Source organism: Hydra viridissima, unplaced genomic scaffold (assembly GCF_058129835.1).
Source record: "Hydra viridissima isolate aposymbiotic clone 2 unplaced genomic scaffold, HvirCarnegie_v1 scaffold_5, whole genome shotgun sequence".
Lineage (NCBI taxonomy): Eukaryota > Metazoa > Cnidaria > Hydrozoa > Anthoathecata > Hydridae > Hydra > Hydra viridissima.
The window spans coordinates 17,213,985-17,231,255 of record NW_028324304.1 but is presented as its reverse complement, the minus strand read 5'-3'; the positions used below and the strand labels follow the sequence as shown (position 1 = coordinate 17,231,255).

Here is a 17,271-nt window from a genome sequence, read left to right as displayed (position 1 = left end):
ATGGCTGTCGAATCTGGCAGTTTATCACTACGAGCAGCTGCACAAGAGTATACAATTTCAAAATCAAGTTTACAGCGGAAAAAAAAGGTTAATAAAGAAACTTCTTACAGTAACTTATACTTTGATGAACAACATAAATATATTTTTAATAAGGCACAAGAAGATGAACTTTCAATATATCTTCGTCGAGCATCTAATATGCATTATGGACTTGATGTTAGAGAAACAAAGCAACTTGCATATCAATATGCAATTAAAAATGACATTAAAATACCAGAAACCTGGAAAAAGAGTGAAACAGCTGGAACTGAATGGTTTTATTTATTCTTAAATCGTACAAAATTATCTATTCGTACGCAAATTTGCTACCAGCCTCAGTCGAACAACTAGTTTCAATCGCACAAATGTAGATACTTTCTCAAAAACCTTGACAGTGTGCAGAAGCGCTATAACTTTTCTGCTGATTGTATTTACAATATTGATGAAGCAGGTCTGACAACTGTTCATAAGCCAGTGAAAGTGATTGCTGGTAAAGGAGTAAAGCAAGTAGGACAGGTAACCTCTGCTGAAAGGGGAACCCTAGTTACAATGGTGGGTTGCATTAATGCCCTTGGAAATTTTATTCCACCGTTTTTGATATTTCCTCGTGTCCACCTTCGTAGATATATGCTTAAAGGTGCACCAACAGGTACAAAAGGTGATGCTAATCCTAGTGGATGGATAAATACAGAAATATTTTTGAAATGGTTTGATCATTTTGTGGAGTATGGACATCCTAGCAAGGATCATCCATTACTTTTAATAACGGACAACCACAAAACTCATATATTGATTGAACTGATGGATAAAGCTAAGGAAAGCAATGTTGTGCTCTTGACATTGCCACCCCATTGCAGCCATAAACTCCAACCACTTGACAGATCATGAAAATGCTCTAGGTCTCTGGTATTGACTGACACACCAACAAGAAATGAACTAGTTGAAAGTTTTCAGAATGTAAAAAGAAAAAAAGTTACCCCCCCAGACATCAACGTAATTTTGACTCAATTTAAACATAAAGCAACCTGTTGAACAAAGTTACAAATGCGTTCAGAATGGTATTATATTTTTGTTAAACATAAATAAATTGAAAGTGTCTATTCGCACGACCGTCGTGCAAATAAAGAAAATAAGCTTATTCGCACGACCATCGTGTAAATAACAAAAATAAGCTTATTCGCACGACCACGGTTTATAAGGAGTAAAATATAATTAAATTACACAGCGTTTTTTGCATTTTTAGTTTCAGCTTGTCAAATTTAGTATCAGCTTATCATGAATATTGAAATTAAACAAGGAGACGAGTTCGATAACTTTGGTGAGTTTGAAAATAAATTGGCTTCTTGGTCGGCTTTTACGAACATTGTGTGGAGTAAATGTAACAGCAAAACTGTTGCATCGGCTAACAAGAGTTTGAGTCAGGATTCAAAACATTTTGATGAAAAGTTTAAATTTAGAAATTTAACATATTTATGCAAGCATGGGGGAGTTAAGAGATCAAAAGGGAAAGGACTTCGCCCAAATCAAAGGTTTTAAATGTGTTTTTTATCTAATATTTTGTTTTCCAGTTTGCTAAATTTTAATTTAATCATTTTTGCTTATTTTTATGTTTATTAGAATTTTTTTATTATAATAGTATCATAAAAAGTTTAATAAATAGGTATCATTGATACAAGAGATCCATACATTTGATATTTAACCAGCAGTTGACCTAACAACACCATTTTATATATTTTTAGAAAGTGAAGATGCTCACTACTTTTTATTTATTTTTTAGCTCTTTCAAAATTGGATGTAATGCAAAACTTTATATCACCATTAATAAGAACAAAACAAAACTAGTAGTACAGCAACTTCAGGCTAACCATAATCATGAAGTTAGCAGGTTAGAACATCTATATTTTAATATTAATTTGTTTTATATAAAGTTTCACTTTCTTGAATTAATTTTTTTTTTTTTAAATTCATTTCTCTTTAGAACTGCTTTTATGCATTACTCAGAACAACGTCGATTAAGTGAAAAAATAAAGGATGACATCAGCACAATGTTTAAACATGGTGTTAAAGTCTGTTTTTTGAAAGAATACTTGCAAAATAAAGAAAGCAAAGTAGTAACATCAAAAGATTTATTCAATATAAATAAAAAAATTGAACTAGCACGCAGTTGCGAAAAATCAAATGAGGCTTTGTTGATTGATGAACTGATGTCCTTCTGTAAGTCTTCTACTCTAACTTTTCATTTTCAATTTTTGTATTTTTCAGAATTTATGACTTAGGGTTAGTATATATAGAGAGGCAATAAACTCGTGTTAGCTTAATCCTAAAAGTATTTAGAGAAGTTTACCTGAAGTTAATTGGGTTATAATTCAACTATAGATTAAATAATTCACTTTATTATTCAATTTATTTTATTATCTAAAAGTTGAAGTTTGATTTTCAATTTCAGGTGGAAAAGATCCTGATGCAGTTATATCTGTTCAAGTTGATTCAGACAGTGTTCTGCAATTTCTTTTGATAATAAGCGGAGATATGAAACAGGTGTTTGATATGTTTCCTGAAGTGCTAATGATTGATTGTACATATTGCACAAACAAATTAAGAATGTCTTTATTCACTTTGTTAGTGGAGGATGGAAACGGAACCGGTCAAGCTGTTGGTTATGGTTTCATTGCACAAGAAACTGAAAATACTCTGCAAGACGTGTTTTCAGAAATTGAACTTATATTGAATCTTGACCAAGTTAAGGTTGTCATTCTTGATAAGGACTTGAAAGAAATAAGTGCAGTCTCCAAGGTTATGCCCTCAGCAGAAATCCAACTGTGTAAGTTTCATGTTTTGCAGGCATTTTATAGATTTTTAAATAAACAAGCTTTAGCCAGTATTGAAAAAGAAAATTTAAAAAGAATATTTCAATCGCTTGTGTATGCCAAATCAAAGAAATTGTTTGATACAAATTTGGGTCATCTTGTTACAGTTGCACCAGATGTTGTAATGGTATACTACAACAAAAATTGGGGCTTGCCACACCAAGTTAAGTATTGGGCATACTATGAAACTATTAAGCATGTTAATCTTGGAAATACAACAAATAACAGGTCCGAGTCCCATAACCAAAAAATCAAAAACATTTTATCTAGAAAAATGTCTTTAGCTGAGGCAGTAAAAGGTATTCTTTTGTTGCATGCTGATAAATTTCAACAAATGACTCATATTGAGTTTAATCAATCTTTTAAAGAGCCATATCGATTAGGCACTGCTGAAGATAGAGTTACAGATGATATTGTAAAAGTATTAACTCCATATGCTGCTAGAATTGTAATTGCAGAACTAAAAAAGTCTCGTACTGACTTGTTAGTATTTAATAAATTATGTTCTTGCCCTTTGCATGTAACTATGAAACTTCCTTGTCGACACACAATGGCAGTGAAAATAGTAAATGGGGATGTTGTTTTTAAAGCAGAAGATGCAGGAGAGCGATGGCATTTAAGCTATCAAAAAAGAAGTTGGCTTTCTCGGAAGATCAAAAGTTCGCATAATCAGGCTAACAATGTTCTTCATTGTTCAACTAACAAAACTGAAAAAAAGTCCCTTAAAGTGCCATTTTCTAAAGATCATAAATTTAAGACTGTCATGGATCTATGTAAACCAATTTCAGATTATTTATCCAGTCTTGGAATGAATGAGTTTGAAGAAAAATTTGATTCATTAAATTTAATTTATAAATTGTGGTTAGCTGGGAAAAAAGTTTTAATTTCTGATTTGGAAACACAAGTATTGCCTGAAATCTCCAATTTGCTCGAAAACGCTGATTTGCCTCAAACATCAGAGTTGCCCGAAGTGTCTGGATTGTCTGAAACGTCTGATTTGCCAGAAACTTCGGGGTCGCCCGAAGTTTCTGATTTTCCCGAAATGTCTGATTTGCCTGAAATGTCCGGTTCTTCATACTTTTCTGAATCATTGAGCTATGCTTTACCATCCTGTCTAAATTTAAATGAGCAACTTAGAAATCAAGGAAGCGTTTTATCTTCAAATCTATCTTCTCTAAATGGCAGTGTCAACTTGAAAGGTCTTCCTGCAAATAAATCGGAATGCTGCACCGGTGAAGCTATAAATGTTTTTAGTAGTTTAGACAATGTATACTTGCCTAATGTTCCTCCAGTTGTAGGAAATGTAAAGATTAGAAAAGCACGACTCAAAAGGAAACGTGAACTATATAATGATCCTTACCATCAATCATGTAAGCGAATTTTAGGCAAAACTGCTCATAAGGAACAGTTATTAAAAAAACAACTCTCTGTCGTAGATCTTCTACTATTCTCTATTAAGGACTCATTCAAGATGTTATCTGATTTGCACATAAATAAAGCACAAAAACTTTTATCCATGCAGTTTCCAAAAGTACAAGGACTACAAGACCCTATTCTCGGATCAAAACTTCATTTTAGAGTGCAATCTGGGAAATTTAATCAAATTTTACATAATGGTGCAATGCATTGGCTTACCGTTTCCAACTTTTTAAGTACTGATCTTAACTCAATTGATGTTTTTGATTCCTTATATTATGATTTAAGTGTTAGTGGAAAAATGCAAGTAGGATCGATCATGATGGTTAAAGATGCTTTTTTGAAAATACAGTTCAAAGATTTTCAAAAACAATCCGGTGGGCTTGATTGCGGTTTTTTTGCAATTGCAGCGGCAACAGATTTATGTTACAATCATGATCCAAGCATAAAATGTTATAAACAAGAACTTATGCGAGATCATTTATTAAAATGCTTCAGTGACAATCACTTAACACCATTTCCTATAGAGACGAGTGAACGAAAAAGGAAAAAACAATCTAAACCAATTAATTTACCACTATATTGCATATGTCGTCTTCCGGATAATAAGGAAGAGAAAATGGTTAAATGCGACAATTGCAAGGAGTGGTTTCATGTTTCATGCCTTTCCATTCCAAAGACTATATTTGAGAATTCTGACCACTCTTTACATTGGCATTGTAATTCATGCAGCTAAGTAAGATATTTTATTTAAAATTAAACAAATATTAGATTTAAATTTTTATTATAATTTATTATCATTTTAAAAATTATAAATTAGATTTATAATTAAAAAATCCGATATGTAAATGTTTAGTAGTTATTGTATATTAATGTTGTACTCTAAAATTGGCTGATTTTTTAAAAAAAGTCGGGGAATTTCTTATGATAAATTGAGTACGAAACCTGTTGTATTTCTGCGTTAATATCAATTCTCTGGCTTAAAATCAACTAATCAAAACTGACACATGGATCAAAATATTAGCTTTAAACCCTGAAGTAAAAAAGAAATCAATAAATACTTCGAGAAAGGAGAATGAGGTGCTTAAATATGGATTTTCGAAATTTTCTTTCTCCCTAAATATTCATTTTTGCTAGACCTAAATTGTAAACGGTTTTCTTAACCCAACCCAGTTTTCTAAAGCACTCGTTTGGTTGATCTTCTCGCTAGTCAGATCAAGGTTTTTCACGACATGTTTAAAAGCTACCAACATTTCTCTCCTCAAGTGATATGATGGCGTCAACACGGGATTGTATCCTTGCATAGACATCTTCTTATATTATGTCTATGAAGTAAAACTAAGCAGTGATGAACTACAAAAACAAAGCAGATTTCATATTGTCAGTTATTAAAAAAATTGTGATTTATTGTAAAAAAAATTTCCAAATCTGCGTTCGGCGCCCCTTCAAGCTAGGCTCCCGGGACGAATTGCTATATTTGTCCCTCCCTCTTCAAGGACCTTGCTAAATATGTTTCACTAGTGAGTCAACTTTACTTGTTTTAGGTGCAAACTTTATATAGAAAATATATCTGGTGCATATAACATACTTGCTTTGTGTTAATCTATTTTACAGTATCTAGTTCATAAATCCAAAGTAAATCTCAAAATCTAGTACTGATAATACTTTATCTAAATTAAACTGGAACAAAAGTTGGTTGGCTAATAGAAAACAAAGTGTCAAAATAGTTTATGGATGTCCCAATAGAGATAAGTATTTAGCGGAGTACATAATGATTTGCTTTTTGCTCCTTTTGATGCTCTAAGTTGACGATTGCATAGTGAACTTGGATAGTACAACTTATTCACGCAATATGGTATACTATATTGCGTAAACAAATAGCTGCACCTACCGGGAGGCGCTGCTATAATTGCAAATGTTGTAAGAAAAGAGGGGTCCTTGCATGCCTCTCTCCGTCAGAATAATTAGAATATGCATTTTCTACATAAATTGTATTTTCTGTTCGCAATTTTAATTAATTTTTAAATAATAATTATTGATAACTGAATAAATATACAAATACAAATAGTCGTGCTAAAAGCCGATTTCTTTTTTTTTAGAATGGTTGTGCGAATAAGCTTATTTGCCTTATTTGCACGACCGTCGTGCGAATAGACTCGGCCAAATAAATTTTGTGTATTTTTATGTTTTATAAGGAGTAGAATAAACAATAAAATAATGCTTAAAATTATTTGTTTCTATTTTTGTCCCATATCACCCCAACATGGGGTGACATGAGACAAAGAGTGTCACTTTAAAAAACCAAGCTCTTGAACTTAATTTGATGGTTAAATAATGGGTTTTGCAATTATTTAACATGACAATTCATTGGACTATAGTTTTAAACCAATTTACATGGTTTTTGTAGAAAATTTAAAGCGCAGCACACAAGCAATTTTTTTTGTCCCATCTCACCCCGTTCTCCCCTACTTTTGGTATTTTTAGTATATATATACACTATATTTAAGCCATGCATTTAAGTTAAAAGTTGTAATTTATAACTTTTAAGGTTGTAATTTAATACTTGTATTATATTCATAAAATTATTTTGTCAATGGTCACTCTCCTCATTTTTGGAATATTGTTAAAATAAGCAGTTTCATTATTTTATTCTTTTTAATTTTGGTTCTCAGGGTCTTCATTGACATTCAATCGATGTTCATCTGTCAGACGGATTCTTGCCAAAGTGAGTGAAGGAACACTTCATTGCACTGGTAAGTACAAGTATGCTTAGAATTTATATTTTCAGTTCTTTCAGGTAATTTTTGTAAATGTTTATTTTTAATTTACTTGAATTTTATGAATGAAATTTCTAAGAGATCCTGATTTTTACAGCTGTTGAAAAAGAGCTGCTTATTTCAGTGAAAAACTTGAAGAAAAAAAAGATTTTAGTTAAATTTAAAAGTTATATTTTATATTTAGGTACTGTAAAAATAAATCATTTAAACTCGGGAATATCAAGCGAAGAGTTTGAGTTTGGCTAAAGAATATTTTCAGCTTTCAGGAGATCGAAATGATAGACGAAAAGCTTGGGAAGAACAAAAAAAACTCGTTGGATAAATAGCACTATTTCAAACTATCAATAATATCTTTACTAATTAAAATTATTTTCGTCAATTTGAACTGGAATAAATATCAAAAAACATTTGTTTTTGTGTTTGCTTTTTGTGCGATATCACATTTTCTTCAGAAATGGCTAATAATAGCGAGCTAGTGTATGAATATTAGTTAAAAGTAACGGGTCAGTACTGGCATACGATCACGGACGAATGCTGAAAAATGATCCCGGGCCAGTGCTGGCTAGCGATCCTGGCCCATGAGCCGTACTGATATTGGGCCATCATCAATTGCCGGCATCGCGCCGCTGTCACAAGCGCAACTGGGCCAGCATTTTTCCTCTAACGGGAGGCTGTCTGGGATATTACCTATTATAAAAAACAATTTCAAAATATATTTTCTTACGTAAAAACATTTTAAAATTGATTTTTATAACAGAAAACAATCGAAATATTCATACTTAAGTGATAAATTTTATATTACTAAATTTAGTAATATAAAATATTATTACTTAGGTATGATATCAGCGGCTTCACGTCGGCTCAATATCGACCACCCTAAGCATCGCAATAGTTTGGGCGGCTAGCCGATGTCGGGCCGACATCTATCCGTACGGACAAACACGATGGCGGTCCGATGTAGGCAGCAAAGCTCGAACCGACATCGGCTTTAACACAGGGCACTATAAAGGACATCAATCAAAGCAAAATGATGGTACTTCTTAGCGTTAATATTGAAAAAGTAAATGCTTGGTTCATCTATCGACGCCATTGTAATCAATTAAATAGACCTAAAAAATGTTAACTTAGTAATAATATTTTCTACTTCTAAATTACAGTTTACAGTTTCTATGGCATCTGCCATTATTAAAATAAACATCATACAAAAATCTGTTGGTCGACCTCCTAAAAGGAAATCTAATGTTAAATTGCCAATTGAGCAAAGAAAACGGCCAACGTATTTGCCAGCCGACGATGCTCGCTTTGATAACACTAGTCATTGGCCAGAATTTCGAAGCAAAAAGAACAAATGTCGTTTATGTAAAGGCGGCACAGGGAGAGTTTACTGCAAAAAATACAACTTTTTTTTTAATTATTTTGTGTTTTAGCAAGGCCAAAAATTGTTTTTGTAATTTTCAAAATAAATGAAGTCTCGTGCGAAATCGTAAAATAAAGTCTGGTGCGGTTAGAAGGGGGAGACAGAATACCTGTGTAACTCTTAAAACTGGTATGCTACTAAGAGGTAACATTTAGAATATTTATAAACAACTTTTATTTTGTAATTCGTTTCCATAACTTTGTAGTTTTATATAAAGGAAATTTATTTGTATTATATACTTTCATTCCGTAAATGTTTTGAGTAACCATATGGTTACCATCAGTATTTACAAAATTGCTGACATCAGCGCAAAAAAATTTTTAGATTTGAAATCAGTATCATAAATCATGAACTTGTACCAAAAATCATTTTTTACTCAATCCTAAGACATAGTGAGTGGTAAAGGGTGACAGTTGATAATGAAAGTGAAGAGTTATATTTAGACGTTGAGAGGATGAAAAAATTGTTGCACCTCTGGATCAACATCTGTATTATGAAGATGTTGTAGATGATTTGGATGACGATGATCTAGTAGATTAACCAGCAAAACAATCATTATTTTGTAGCTACTTCAAATATTTTGACAGCACTGCCCAACCAAAAACAACGTTATCACCAGAGTAGACAGTGGAGGAAAAAAGATCCCACTCTTGAAATCCATGCAAATAAACTTGCACTAGGTAGTAGAAAATGTCAAGTAAAGTTTAATAGGTTATATATTTATTATTATTATTATTAAAAAAGTTTATTTTTCTAATTTATATTTTTTAGGGCCAATCCAGGATCACTTTGTAAATGCAGATTCTCCAGTAGACTTCTTCCTAAAGTTTTTTGATAATATAACTGTTGACAACACCTTGTATTAAACACCAATTTATACCTCGCCCAAAGATGTGAGAGCCAAATCAGTTGATCGTAGGGAACTTTGCGTTTCTTGTGAATTTTAATGGATCACCACAACCTTCCTTCATGGACTAACTATTGATGTTATAAACCTGATCTGGGAGTCCCATTTATGTCCAGTGTCCTTCCACGAAATCGATTTGCTGAAACATTAGCTAATCTACATATCAATGATTACCTGGCTTTTCCAAATGATAACAAAGATAGACTATGTAAGTTACGTCTATTGATTGATTTGCCTAATGATCGCTCCAAGAAATTGAATAACATATCTAATGAAGTCAGTATTGATTAAAGCATGATATTATTTAAGCTTCGCAGCTCTCTAAAACAAAATAACACGGTCAAACCAATCAAAAGAAGATTCAAAATGTGGATGAGAGCTGACACGAATTTTTATATTAGTTACTTTAATCTATATCAAGGTAAAAATACTATGCCTATAAATTTTGACTTTCCTGATTGTTTTGGATTGGGGGAATCAGACCTCATTGGAAATCGTTATGAAGTGCATTTTGACAACTATTTCACATCTATTCGCCTGATGGAATATCTTAAGTCAATTAAAATGTTATCATGTGCAACAATTCGAACTAATCGAAAGTATTTGCCAATAAACATGAAAAAAGACAAAGTACCGCAAAGAGGAGATTATGATTATAGAGTGTCTTCTGGTAGCATTTACTTACATAAATGAACGAGCAATAGAGCGGTGAATATTGTCTCTAACTTAAATGGTATGGAATCTGCAAAACTGCAAAGATGACTGAAGGATGGCACTCACAAAGAATTAGGCTACCCAATTGCTGTAAAGAATTACAAAGCATACAAGGGTGGTGTTGACAAAGCAGACGTGCTGTGTTCGAGCTATGATTTAGCTCGAAAATTGAAGAAATGGTGGCACCGTATATTTTTTGATATTGTTGAAAGAGGATTGTTTAATTATTTTGTTGTTTTAAATAAAATGGCTTAAATAACCTATTAGTTCTTTGGAATTTTGTTAAGAAATTACGAAGTCCCTCATTACTCTTGCTAGATTGCCGACTGTTGGCCGACATTTGAGAAGCCCAAAAGTAGAATCTCAAAATAAATGCTGTAAATTATATTACTCTGTTCCTGACTCATTCAGACTATAAAATGTTGGTGTCCATTTCACTATTTATGTAGATACAAGAGGACGATGCGAAGTGTGTTTAACTAATACCATTCAATAAAAACTGTATAGCAAATGCAATAAGTGCAAATTTTTCATTGCTGTAATGATAAAAAGAATTGCTTCAAATCTTACCACAATTTGTGAAAAATTTTCTTAAATTATTTGGAAAAGATTTTTTAAATTTGAATGCGTATTTTCAAGATTGAGTAATAAATATCAAAATAAACAAAAAAATAAGGCTTCTAAATGGTTTACTTTTGTTTTTATTGCATATGATAAAAAAGTTAACTAAAAATTTTATTTAGGTGACTTCTTATGAAATAACATTGAAGAATGTAAAAAATAAATTAAAAAAATCATAAATAACATAAAATTGAAGACTTAAAAAAAAATCCTGTATAAGCATGATTGTACTCTAGAGTACCAAGGTTATTTTTGAGGCAACAAAAGTTTTAAATTTGGAATTTTTCATGGAAATCATCTTTTATAAATTACAATGGCTTGTAAACTTTACATAGTAAATTTTTAAATTCTTTTATATTATCTGGGGCCCATCCTATAAGCTGAAAATGCGTTAATTAAGCAAAAAAAAAATAATAATAAAAAAAAGATTGTAGTTTACAAAAAACTTTTTGCGTAAGAAAAATCCTGTTTTTTATGCGAAAATAACGCATTTTAAGCTGTATAGGATTGACCCCTGGCAAACAAAGGGTTTACTAATATATCCAGGGCCTGGTGCAAGGGTTCAACACTTCAATGAAAAAAATAATTAAATCAAAAAGTAGTTGAAAGAATAAGTTTGTTAGTTTACTTAAATCGTGTTTTTGTGTGTTAAATGTTTATTCTTACTGTATGTATATATACTGTAAGAATAAACATTTAACATATTAGGGGCGCTAAAGTTTAAATTTTAAACTATTGATTTTGTAAGTATTTGCTCAGCACTTAAATGAAAAAACAGTTACAGATAAAGTAATCGTTAGTTAAATATTTGAAGAAATAAGTGGGTGAGTTATTATGGCGGAAAAAAAGAAACCCGAAGGTTTCTTTTGTAGCAAACGCAAACCAGATTTGGAGAGAGAAGACAAAAAACAAGCAAAGGTATTGAGTAAATTTTTCTCTATATCAGAAAAACAATATGTAAACGATAATCAGCATCAATATCAGGTAAGAAATAATTCAAGAGTGCATTTATTATTATCAAATTAGTTAATAAATACAATAATAATAATTTAGAGAGATAACAGACCGTTATTTAAGCCTTAATAACCATTGTATGCTATTTTCACAACACCTTTTTTTTTTTTTTTATTTATATTGGATGTTGGGTGTACTTTGAACCATATTTAAAAGTCATAACAAAAAAAATTATAAAATAACTTGTACTTTAGGAGCAGAAGATGTCAGAAGAAAGTCCACAATCTCAAGTTTTAAAAGACATTCCTGTAAAAGCAGTTGAATCTTTATCTTAAAGAGAACGCTTTCATTATCAACCAAGTACGAGTACGTCAAGCTCACCATCTTCATTTAAGGTTTGTTCTTGATTTTGAATTTGTTAGTTTATATGCATTTTGTTAAAAAAAAAAAAAAAAAAATGTAAATACAGATACAGTCAAAGTCCTTCAAAAGCACCAAGTCTTGTTTTAAAATAAAAAATTTAATTTTAACTCCTCTCCAACGAAATCTATTTTGAATTTAGTTAAAAAAAATCTGCCGCAAGTTTAAAATTGTTTTTAAAAATATAAGTAAATAATGCCAATGTATTTTTTATTTTTTTTCAATTATTTTTGTTTATCGCTTAAACAAGCGTAAATTGTTTAAGGTTACAAAGAATTTCAGCGGACTCTTCCATCACGTTAGTCTTTATTTAAAAAACTTTATTTTTAGTTGAATGTTTACTGTAGTTTTATAAAATATATAAGCTAAATAAAATCAACAAATTAAACTCTTCACACAAATAAGTGAGTTAAAAAAAACTAAATCAAAATACAGTTGTATATTTGTATGCATATAAATGTATATTACAATTCTGGAAATTAGTTGACAAAATAAAATAAATGATAATAAATACAGCAAATTAATTTTTTTTTGGTGTAAAAATAAAACACACACAAAAATACAAAAATAAAAGATAAAATAAAAAAAAAATACTTTTAACAAATTTTACAAACAAAAGATTTCTATGCCATTTTAAAACAGTGAAAAAAGTAGGGTTATGTTAGTTGGAATAAATCAACTAAAAACCTTTGTAATAAACATCCTTCATCCACTATTAAAAATGAACTTTAAAATTGATGTTGTTTTTTTATAAAACCTCACTTAGTAAAATAATCATCGTTGTTTCAGAACTCTGGTGCCGAGGAAAATGCGGTCACTTCGTCACTATCATGAGACTCGCTTGAAGACTGCGGAATATGGCCAGCCAGAATCACAGATGACATTCGTCCAGTGCTTGTTGTAAAAGGACCAGTACAGGTTAAAAATATTAACTTTTACTTAACTTAAGATATTGACAGGGATTGGCTAGTGTATTCAATATCTAAAAATTCAGTATTTTGTTTTTATTGTAAGCTATTTAGAACTGATGACATATATCTTTCTGGAACAGATGGGTACTATGATTGGCAAAACATGTCAAATATTTTACGTACACATGAAAGGTCAACCTCTCACGGAAATGCGACCATTTCTCATCGAGAACTTGCCACGAGATTGCAATTAGGCAACACTATTGATTCCCAACATCAGCGTATTATTAAAGCTGAAGCTGACCGTTGGTATGCAGTTTTAAAACGACATGTTTGCATAGTGCTATTTCTTGGCACTCAAAGATTAGCTGTTCGCGGTACAAGTGAAACAGTTTTCAAAGAAAACAATGGAAAATTTTTAAAACTTGCTTTGTATTATTCTATAATTGAACTCGTCATTTCGAAAAGGACACAAGTCCGTTTATTAAAACTTTTCAGGATCAACAAAAAATATGTTTCTTATCAAAAAAAGTCTACGGTGCTTATAAAACTAAATATAGGAGTAGATAAATAAAAATCATATAGAGTTTTTGTGAACTTTATTTATTAAAAAAAATAAATAAATAAATAAAATGGCTCAAAAAAGTGAAATTCGAAAAAAGTGTGACTTGTGCCCTTTTCGAAATGACGGGTTCAATTCTTGATTGCACTCCTGACGTAAGTCGTAAAAAACAAATGACTCTTGAAGTTCGGTTTGTCTATGCAGTTCCAGGTAAAGAAGTAAACGTAAGGGAACATTTTATTGGATTTGTTCAGGTCTCAGACACATCTGGGCAAGGGTTGACAGCTTGCTTGTTAGACGAGCTTTCAAAAAAAGGAATATCTTTACAAAATATGCGTGGCCAAGGTAATGATAATGGACCAAATGTGAAGGGGAAGAATGTAGAAGTACTAAAAAGGATCCTAGACCATAACCCACGAGTTTTTTTTATTCCTTGTGGAAGTCATTCATTAAACCTTGTTGTCAATTATGCAGCACTTTCCTGCACTTTAGCTGTTAACTTTTTCTACAATTTCAGGAACTTTATAACTTTTGTTCTGGATCAAACCATAGATGGAATATATTAAGAAACCATGTAACCAACTTGAATGTAAAACCTTAAAGCGAAACCCGTTTGGAGAGCAGGATAGACGCCCTTAAACCTTTGCGATACCACATTGATGAGTTTTAAGACGCTGCCTATGAATTAACGTTAGATACTAAGATTGATGCTTTTGGAAAATGTACAACTATGGAATTGCCAAAAAAAAATACAAATTTCAAATTCCTCTGCTGTTTGGTCACTTGGTATGATGTTTTGTTCAAAATTAATTTAGTAAGCAAAACACTTCAGATGAAAACTGTTGATTTGCAGAGCGCTATGAAACTAATGGAAAGTGTTAAATATTTTTTTGAAAATTGGAGATCAGAATATGGACTGAATAACGTTACCACAGATGCAAAAGAATTAGCCGAAAAACTGGATATCGATCCATATTTCTCTGATGAAGTAGTGGTTAGGCCAAGAAAGATCAAAAGGCAGTTTTCCTATGAAAGCAAAGATGAACCTGTGAAGTCAGCAGAAGAGCCTTTCAAAGTTAATTTCTTTTTTGTAGTTTTAGACACTGCAATTAATTCATTGTCAGAAAGATCTGAACTGATGGAAAATCACAGCAAACATTTCGAATTCCTCTATAACTTGAAATAAATAGACAAATGTGAAACATGTGCAATTAAAGAAAAGAGCAAAAACCTGCAATCCATTTTGACAGCTGATGGCAAGAGTGACATCAATGGGAATGAACTGCTTTGTGAAATTGTAATTTTAGCTCCAATGTTGCCAAACGATAGCGGCCCAAAAACAACACTATCTTATATTACAAAAAAAAACGCTTAATTGACATCTTTCTCAATGTGTATTTAGCACTGAGAATTTTGCTTACCCTCCCCGTATCAGTGGAGAAAAAAGTTTTTCTAAATTAAAAATTATCAAATATTACTTTCGATTGACTCTTTCTCAGGACACCCTTAGTAGGATGGCCACATTAGCATATAAACACTAGGTTCTGAGTACAATTGAAACCGATCCATTTCCAAAAGATTTTGCTAAAGTTAAGGCAAGAAAAGTTTGTTCCTAAAAGTTTCTAAAAATATTGTGTTTGTTAAAGGCGTTACAACTTTTTAAAATTATTATTCGATTCGTTAGATTTGCTATTTACATTATCTACAAAAGTTATTTTACGATGTTTATTATTTTATGTCACTTTGTATCATTAATTCACCTTAAAAATATACTGTTAGGGTTATTTATTTGTTCATAAAAAATGTGATATTTACTATTCAATTGGAAAATTTTATTGACATCATGTTTATATATAGATATATTTTTTAATATATCTTTTTGTTAATTTCTTTGTTTAAAATTTAATATTACAGCGCTTTCAATTATGTTTTCAGTTTTTAAGTAATGTACGGTAAACATTTAATAGAACATTATGTTTGCAATGTATTCAATGGGTTTTAATAAGTATGTTTAATTTACCGAAAAGACATATTATGATAAGTTAATGATACACGTACCATTGTGTTTTGATTTTTTTTATTACAACTATCGTTAAAAATTATTGGTTTATTTATATAAGCTACTCTACTAAAATATATTGGATTGTTCGTTTAATTTTTAAAAAACAATCACATACAAACATACTCATCTTATTATTTAAAAACTTAAAAAAATATAAAGCCTTAAATACTTTTTAGAGCTTTAAGTGACTACACTTTTTCTTATAATAAAGGGCGCCAAACCTTGATCTCGTATATAAAAAAAAAATCCTTAAATCGGCCCTGGATATATCTGATATCTTTGTAATCCGCATTTGATTAGAGCTATAAGGATAATAAGAAAATGGATAAACACATTTGTGGGAGGTATTTGATATCTTCATAACCTGACATTTGAATAGAGACGATAGGATAAGAAGAAAATGGAAATACACATTTGTGGTATATATTTTGCAGCACATAATATTTTACTGGAAACGCAATAACAGATATGAAGTGAAATTTCATTAAAATAATATAGCTCATTTCCATTAACATGAAAAATACACATCTTTTTCTAGTTTACACAGGGTGTGGCTACCTTGTAATCTATTGGAATTACACTTCAATATGTTAATACCTAAAATTCAAACTGATTTTGAAAATAGAAGAACATTCTGTTTTGCCACTTTTCAATATGTTTTTAATTTCTTTTTTTAAAGTTTTTTTTCATTTCCGGAATAATTTAACCATCAAGTGAGTTAGCAATTAGACTTTAATTGCCCTTTGAGTGATAATTTTATCTGCTGACAGAAATTGTGTGCGAGATATTGGCATGAAATTTACCGCATAAAGATATACTCCCTAATGGTGAACCCACCAAAGCTTATTAATATCTTGTATAAAGAGGGAATGTTAGGCTATTTTTCTCTGTCTTAAGAAATTGGCTATTTTAAGCTGCTTTTAAACTTCAAAATGGATTTATTTCTGCGGACATCATAGTTAGATTTTAAAATCAGCATTTCTTGACTGTGGAGATTGTTATGTTTCAGCCAGTGTAGGTGACACTTTCGATTCATATAATTCAATGAGTGATTTCAATCTAGAAATGCCAATTTTATTTTAAAATATCTTTAGAATTATTTTAAAAGAAAAGGCCCGAATTAAAAAGCCTTAATAGTTTTGCCCGCAAACTAAGGCCAAGTAAATCACTCTTTAAGTTAATATGAACCCAATATTTTCTCAAGTTATGTTCCATAAACCAAAATGGGTAAATAAATATCACCGCTTGAAAACATACTAAAAGTTTTTTGTTATACAGTACAGTGAATTATTTGTTAAATTTAGTCAAATTTCGGACACTACTCGGCGCTACTCCACTTTCTCCCCCCCCCCCCCCCTAATTTTATGTTTGATTCTGATTGAGAATATTATGCTGATTAAGAATCGTATAAAAACATGGGGGTAAAACTGCAGTAAGCGGCGTAAAATAATTTAATATTTTTGCTTTTAGCGCTCTCGCTCGCAGAGGCTAAAAGTTCTTAAATAATTATAAAAACCAAAGTAGATAAATTTCAAAGTAGTTATTTTTTAAATACCTTTTTTTATTAGAATTATAGAATATAGGATACTACAATTATTGTTCTT

At 31.0% G+C, this 17,271-nt stretch overlaps 1 protein-coding gene and 1 pseudogene across 1 annotated transcript; both read left to right on the top strand.

Moving 5' to 3' along the window:
* On the top strand, positions 1 to 1,052 carry LOC149889054 (uncharacterized; annotated as a pseudogene).
* Positions 1,053 to 1,311: 259 nt separating this feature from the next.
* Positions 1,312 to 5,058, top strand: LOC149889053 (uncharacterized). The gene is made up of 4 exons (XM_090088154.1): positions 1,312 to 1,568; positions 1,817 to 1,924; positions 2,018 to 2,253; positions 2,486 to 5,058. The coding sequence occupies exons 1-4, from the start codon at positions 1,315 to 1,317 to the stop codon at positions 5,056 to 5,058; spliced, it is 3,171 nt and encodes a 1,056-aa protein (XP_089944280.1). The 5' UTR covers positions 1,312 to 1,314.
* Positions 5,059 to 17,271: the final 12,213 nt, after the last annotated feature.